The sequence below is a fragment of the Alosa pseudoharengus genome, unplaced genomic scaffold (assembly GCF_046254945.1).
Source record: "Alosa pseudoharengus isolate Yale_2024_CS ecotype anadromous, Long Island Sound unplaced genomic scaffold, YU_APseudo_1.1 YU_APseudo_1.1_scf_4, whole genome shotgun sequence".
Classification (NCBI taxonomy): Eukaryota; Metazoa; Chordata; class Actinopteri; order Clupeiformes; family Clupeidae; genus Alosa; species Alosa pseudoharengus.
In genome coordinates this window covers 1412442-1420118 of record NW_027468774.1, presented here as the reverse complement: position 1 = coordinate 1420118, position 7677 = coordinate 1412442, and the positions used below count along the sequence as shown (strand labels likewise).

The following is a 7677-nucleotide window of genomic DNA, read 5'->3' as shown; positions in this document are numbered from 1 at the left end:
AGTATGGTCATGAGTATTATTACTATGTAATTGCGAATTGACAGATGATTTATTGTAAATGTAGTAAACTTTCTGACTAAGTTGAATGAATTGCTAGTTAACATTAGTCATTGCTAGTGCACGGTACTACTGTTTGCCCTGGCTCGCTGTCATTTCATTTGGTAGTAAGTTTAGAGTGTTAATTTTCTTTTACCCTCCGTGTGCAGATTTGGAACACGCAGCTGCATTGTTTTAGTTTTACTGTCGTGCATTTGTATTATTTTGGCTTGGTAGGCTTCGTTTAATATGGATTTAATACTGTTTCGAAATCTATGATAACTTGCGAGGGCATTTTGTCTGCGCGGGATGGCATGCTTCTTGAACCCACTGCCAGTTGCAGTCGACTACCGAGTGAATGTGAGATTTAACGTTAGATGCTTCCACTGACAGTAAACGTTGTGAATTGCAAATCGTATACGGTTACGATTAGCAGCTAACTCGCGGACTCGCGGTGTGTGAATTAAATGCTGCCCTACAATGCCATGCTTACTACATTGGAATGCTATTATAGAATGCCTTGCGAATTAGCCTAATGGTAGAATGTTGTGTTAGAATGTTAACGTGCTGTGTAAACTTTAGCTCCGTCCCTCTAGTTCAGCTGAAAGTTCCATTAACGTTATACAATCGCATTAAAAGTTAAAGTATGTTTTGCTAAAAGCAGGTCCTATTGTTTTTTTTGCGTGTTCACGCGAGACGAAGGGGTCTCCCATTCTCTTTGGGCGCAAGGGCTAGGGCTACCTGGCCCTTCAAACGAAGCATCAGCAGCGGAAGATAAACTCCACTGGCAAAGGAGACGTTTGAATTTGGTAACTTATTTCTATTAAAGGTTAGAAACACGGTAGTGGTGTTATGTGTTATATTCAGTCTTATGACCGCGAAATGTACAATATTCAGTCACGTTTTACTTCATAACATAATTTGTCTGTGATGAAGGTTAGCAATGCTAACGTTGGTTACAACTGTACCAATGCGTTTCTTTTTAAGCTATGTCTCTTATGTGTTAGTCCGCAAAATGACCGTATAGTGAAAGTTTGGACTTGGATCCGTTGGCACGGTATTTTCTGTAGGTAGTGAACTGACATATCGTCTCATTTCCTAGGGGAATATTTTCACCCCTCTCACTTGTCACTCTGCTTCAAGGGATAAGGGATAGGCAAAGGGGAAGGGGCAAGACAAGAAATTGTGCCAGCAGTAAAGCCACTGATGTATGTGGTCTAAACTCCCTTTTCCATTATGTGTCATTTTCAGGCCAAGACTGTTGATCCACAAGACTTTCAACAAGGATGTCATCCTTCTCCCCTCTCCCAATATCAAGGTTGTGGTAAGGCACAAACAAAAGAGACGACTGCATGAGCAGGGATACATCCTTAATATGTTCGAGTTTAACAAGTCCTGGGATGAATCTACAGTTATAACAAACATTGCGGAGGCTTTCAGAGCAAGAGGCAAACTCCCTGACAATGTTACGTAAGTTAAATCCAAAGCTATTCCACAGATGATACAGTTTTATACCGTGTTTATAATTGACTAAATATCAGGAATGCACTGATCCAAGTTTTTCCATTTTGATACAGATACCGATGCTTTTATCAGGGTTACTACGCAGTCTTGAAAAGTATAGAAAAGAATGGAATTTGATTTGAATATTTTCCAGGTCTGGATAAGTATGAAAAATAGGAAAGAGGATATGGAAAAATATTTGTGTTTCCAGACTATTGGAGCCATCATTAGATCATAAAGTTTGGTTGGATATAGCTCCTAAATGGTCAAATGTGTGCTGCTCTAGGTCATACAGTGAGCGCACACCAGGCCAAGGTCAGATGTCTTATAGTGTCGGTATGCACAACTCTACCAATATTGGCTGACCTTGGACAGCTCATTTGCCATGGTGGCAGTCAGTCAGTATCATGGTTAGTTCTCTGAAGTCAACCTGGTGTGCACACACTATTTTATATGTTATTTGCTGCTGCTAGGGTGCGTCTAGATTTCTAGGCTATAAAGGTGTGACTATATTTCTCCAACTCCATTACTACACAGTAACGGAGCTGTTTAGCTTTCACAGTTCTCAGTTGTGTCCATGTACAGTACCAAGTAGGACTCTGTGGACGGATATGGAGAAGTATAGCTTATATTCAAATAGCTCTGTTTTAAGCCAGCTTCATTGGCCCTGCAAATTGTCTTCAAAATATATATAACATATTTAATATCTTCTGTGCTTAACTGATGATGCGATCACAAGTCTTACAAGCCTTTTCCTCTTTCAGTTTGCATGTGCTCATGCCTTGTGGCTACCAATTGGTTACCCCTTCCCTCTGCAGAGGCCAGCTTCTAGATGCGACTCTTATACAGAAAATCTTTAACAGAGCTAGTATCTATGTACGGCCATCAGAGTTTCTTGAGGTGAGTTTTATGAATGTGATATATGCATACCTTTTATACCTGCACTCCCATACTTTATGCTTTTATGTTTGTACAGTAAAAAACGATAAGCAAAATCAGTTTACCATGGAAGGGACCTTTTGACCAAGTGATTATCTGTCTTTTTTTCTAAGTCTTTTCTCAGTGACAGTACAGAGAGTGAGGAGGAAATGGAGGAGGTGGAGATGACTTCCTTTCCCCCTCGTGCTCAAGGCCAAGATGAACCCCCTGCTCCCCCTCGTGCTCAAGGCCAAGATGAACGCCTTGGTCCCCCTCGTGCTCAAGGCCAAGATGAACGCCTTGGTCCCCCTCGTGCTCAAGGCCAAGATGAACCCCCTGGTCCCCCTCGTGCTCAAGGCCAAGATGAACGCCTTGGTCCCCCTCGTGCTCAAGGCCAAGATGAACCCCCTGGTCCCCCTCGTGCTCAAGGCCAAGATGAACGCCTTGGTCCCCCTCGTGCTCAAGGCCAAGATGAACCCCCTGGTCCCTCTCGTGCTCAAGGTCATCCATTAACAAATAATGGCAGCAATTATGGGGCATACATCAACCTCATCAGTGTTTTGTCAACGGACGAAGAGGAGGATGAGGATCTGTGTGCAGCCATTGCAGCTAGCATGGAAGACCAGAAGTAAGTGTGTTCTATCTGTCTTACGTTTCACATACATTTCATTGTATGCATGAAATTTCGTTTGGTTCTAAAAATCTTTCAAATACCATTATGAACAGTCTAACAAACAACTTGGGGCCATGGGTTACTACTACACTCAACACATTTCTCCCACCTAAATCCAAAGAACCCTATAGAGCTCAACAGTCCCGCCCACAACCCGAGAGAGCGTATGTTCCGGATGTCTCCAATCGACGTCTGGAAAAAAATGTATCTTAAGAGTTTTAGACCATGCCTAACTCTGTTTTTTACAGACACGGCAAGACGGATGTTCCTATCCAGGTCATCTTAGAAGAACTTGCCTCCAAAATTGATTATTCACATCCCTCGAAATTCAACATAAATAGGAGCAACGTCCTTGATGGTGCCTTTCGTGGATTTCGGAGAAAGACCTATGACCCCAAGAACTGCATATCAGTCCGTTTTTCGGATGACCGGGGGATGAATGAGGAAGCCGTGGACCTGGGAGGGCCAAGACGGGAATTCCTCCGACTCCTTTTAGAATCCTTGGCCCGGTCCAGAATGTTTGAAGGGGTGGATGGCCATCTTAATCTTGCCCTGGATTGCACAGGTTTGTGATGCATATTTGGGCTATATGTGCACTGTTTTAAATAGTTTGCTGTTGTTAGATTAATAAATGACAGCCCATATTTGTCAGCTACTATGCTGTCCGAACCAGAACTTTAGAACAGGGGTTCTCAAACTTTTGTGGGCCGGGGACCCCTCATGGAGTGGAAAATTCTCCCAAGGACCCCTCATAATCACAACACATAAAACTTAAGTTAATCATGTAGCTGTATAGCCTTTTATTCTGTTAGATGCTTATGTTATATGTATTCTAAAAACATAGAGTGCTAATACCACAACGGTCATGTTAGCAAACTTTGACAGTATGTAGGATTTTTTAATTTTTTTAAAGGATTGTTGTTTCTTTGTCAAATGTAGGCCTATTGTGTTGAACACATAGTGTTTGCTTCACATAACTTTCATTTGTTGGCGGTTAATTAATAGTATTGATGTAACGTATCAGCAGATCAATTGGGCAAATACTGATACTGTAGCATTTTTCGCCATATAAGACAATTTCATATTTTGTAGTAAACTTCACTACCATTGTGTAATGATGCTGCTATTATGCTTAGCCCAAAACCATGAGAAATTGTGGTCTATCACTTATGGTAAACTACTGACTGTACTTGTACTTCATTTGGCCCCTGGCAGTTGGGTTGAGCCCTTGAGTGGCCCAAGGTTTCTTCCTAAATAACTACCAAGAGGGTTTTTCCTTGCCCCTGCTACTCTTGGGTGTTACTTGTAACATCTGTTTAGTGGCGCGAGACAATTGTATTGTATTTGCCTCTGTACAAATATAATTGAATTCAATTCAATGTTCTATTTCATGTAGCTGTCCGAGAGGACCAGTATTTCTTGGCCGGCAGGGCTATTTCTGTCTGCCTTGTCCACGGAGGTCCACCACCCTGCTTCCTCTCCAGGACATTATTTGAGGCAATCGCAGAGGACCCTCAACAATGCAGGCCAGTGTTGAACGATGTGGTAGACTGTGATCTGCGCCAAAAAATTGAACAGGTTTGTTCAAAGCAGTGCTGGATAATAATGGTCAGGGTTTCTGCAGAGTCTTTAAAGTCTAAGAATGAAAAATGTGAGTTAAAGGCTTTAAAAAGTGTTAAATATATTAACATATTATTAATTTGATATAAAATACATTTAGGATAGGTGTTACATTGGTCTGTGTAGTGAATTATATGCTGTAATTGCTTGTCACTTATCTGTACTTGGGATAACTCTGATGAAACTCTTATTTTAACAACTACTTTTTTGTTATTGTTTAAGATTTCTGAGTCAAAAACACTCAGTGAACTTCAGAGTGCCATAGAGCCCATGATTGACTATTTGGCAAATGCCGGATGCCTGCACAGCATTGAATTAACGGCCAAGGATCAGTTGGTTGCAGACATTTTGCATTTCCAAGTAATACAGCGCGTACAAGGACCTTTTGAAAGGTATTCTTTAATTAATTGAATGGACTACTCTACAAGTTGTACAGATCTTGTGCTATATCAACTTCTTTTAAAGGTGCACTATGAGTGTCTGCATGGTTTCAGGGTAGGGGGTGGGGTTTAGGGTGGGACTTTTTCCGCGTTTCCCAACCGTCTTGTCAGTGATTGGCTGAAATTTGGTTTGTTATATTTTGGTGCACAGCCTGTGATTTCATTGAAATGAATGAAAAAAACTACTAAAATGGGTAGAATAAGGTGAATACAAGATGTGGTTACCATCCTCTGTTTGCCACCTAGTTGTTAGTGAGTCAATTGAGTCAAATTGAAGATAATTTAATTTAACAATTTAACTCTGTTTAAACATAGTATGAACTGATAATGCAGTAAGGATAATATAATTCTGTCTTCACAGGTTCAGAGAAGGCCTCAGGACACTTGGGGTACTTCAAAAGTTACAAATGAATCCTGAGTCTTTCAGTGGAGTCCTATGCCACAGCAAAAGTGACTTGACAAGTGAGGTGATGGACAGACTGTTCAGCGTAAAATTGTCAACACCTGGAAGCAATCGAATGGCCACAGAATCCAATGTCGTGGCATTTTGGAGAGATTTTTTGCAGGACGCAGAAGGTAGGTAGCTCAAGTTTTCAGGTGCTGTCGATAGGTATAAGAATTACCGAATTTTGGGCAACGCAGACCAAATAGCGAAACGGCAGCCAATGCTAACTGATGAGGGCATTAAAGTTTTGTTTTCATATGCCCGCATCTTTTAGCATTAGCTGCAAGTTTGCATATTCGGTCTACGTTGTACCAAATGCTGCTGTTCTGTTACCTACCGATAGCACTCCATAGCCTCAAAGAACAGGGTTATGGACTGATTGACTCTGGATTCGTCCTTTAATTCACTTAAAAATGTGATGGAAAAAGGACTTATATATTGGGGTATCACACATATTTTAGCTCATGATGGATATGGGGAGCTCTTTACATTACATTACATTACATTTAGCAGGCACTTCTTGACCAAAGTGACTTACATATGTCAGCTATATTACAAGGGATCACACTGTCCCCGGAGCAACTTGGGGTTAAGTGCCTTGCTCACTCTTTAGTTTTCACTCGTGGTTCTTACTTCATCATTACATTGACATTTCTAAAAATTTGTAAAGATGGCTTGAAAATTAAGATATAGAAAACTTCCAGTGTACAGTTTCATGTGACTTCTGATATGATGACTCAACCATTGTAGTACTAATGTTGCAATTGCAAATTGTCTTTTTTTTCTCTCTCCAGAGGAATCAGGAGAGAGCCCTACATTACACGACATTCTCCAGTTCGCAACTGGATCGAATGAAGTTCCCCCTATTGGATTTTCGCCACAGCCTTCCATTGAGTTCTTACACGAAGGGGGGAAATATCCTATAGCAAACACGTGTGTAAATTGTCTACGATTGCCGATCCATACCAACTATGATTCCTTTAGGGAGGCCATGGACTTTGGAATCCGCAACACCCAAGGCTTTGGCATGGCATAAAACCAGAAAATTCACATACTTCTTACATAGATATTATTCAGTGTTCCTTGAGTTAAATTCTTCCGTTCAACATCATGGGAACGATAGAAGGGGGGTGGGGGTATTTAGGTCACTACTGTTTTTTTAAATAGGCCTACATGTTTTCTTTTCTGTTGAATAATCAGCACATTCAGTGTTGTGTGTGTTCTACCGTTGGTTGGACGATGGAAACTGCAGTTATGTGTGGTTTGGTGTGTGTGTGTGTGTGTGTGGGGGGGGGGGGGGTCACTTTGTTACCGTCATAGCCATTTATGAAATAAAAACAAATGTTTGTAAACTTATGAAGACTTTTAATAACACAGTGAACCTGAACACAGACATTTACCTTAAAGGCAGATAAGTCAAGCCTGTGATCTTTTGCCTATGCACCCTATAGCATTTACCTTAAAGGCATATAGGGCAAGCCTGTGATCTTTGCCTAAGCACCCTATAGTTAAGTAAAAGGTGGCAGGTGACAGCCCTCTCTAGTCATCTCTAAGAAATTGACCAGTGTAATGAAAAGGTTTATCCCAAAGTTTCCATCTTCACTTAGAGGATTAATGAGCTGTTGAATCTCTGTCATGGTTAAGTGGGTAACCTCAAAAATGTTGTCAGGGACTGAAATGCCTTGCAAATCTGTAGGGCTTGCTGTTGCACCATCAGCTGTTTCATCTAGAGGTTCCAGCACGCCGTTGACCCCTGTGACATCTTGTCCAATGTGTGATATAATGCCCCTGAACCACAGCTGCAGTGGTGTCCTGCTGTTCTCTGTAGACAGGCCGTGGTTATTCCACTGACTCCGGAACTGTCTTACGGACCTCTGAATACGTGGTAAGAACACATAGTGTAGTGCAAACAAGTGTAGTTCTGATAGTGAGTCCAGTACGTTCTGCGTTTCCATAAATGTAAACAGGTCAGCATAAAAGTATGACACAACGCGGTTTAACTCTGCCCAAAGTCTTTCTATGCGTTGGTTGTGCACACTGCG

General features: G+C 41.4%; 1 protein-coding gene across 1 annotated transcript; it reads left to right on the top strand.

Annotated features, from left to right (window-relative positions):
- The first annotated feature begins 3071 nt into the window (after window positions 1-3071).
- Window positions 3072-6671, top strand: LOC143102093 (G2/M phase-specific E3 ubiquitin-protein ligase-like). The gene is made up of 6 exons (XM_076265480.1): window positions 3072-3085; window positions 3379-3695; window positions 4527-4708; window positions 4973-5142; window positions 5552-5766; window positions 6430-6671. The coding sequence occupies exons 1-6, from the start codon at window positions 3072-3074 to the stop codon at window positions 6669-6671; spliced, it is 1140 nt and encodes a 379-aa protein (XP_076121595.1).
- Window positions 6672-7677: the final 1006 nt, after the last annotated feature.

Coding starts and splice junctions, on each gene's coding strand:
- LOC143102093 (XM_076265480.1), top strand. Junction 4,709..4,972: donor TGCGCCAAAAAATTGAACAG/GTTTGTTCAAAG, acceptor TTATTGTTTAAG/ATTTCTGAGTCAAAAACACT. Junction 5,767..6,429: donor TTTTTTGCAGGACGCAGAAG/GTAGGTAGCTCA, acceptor TTCTCTCTCCAG/AGGAATCAGGAGAGAGCCCT.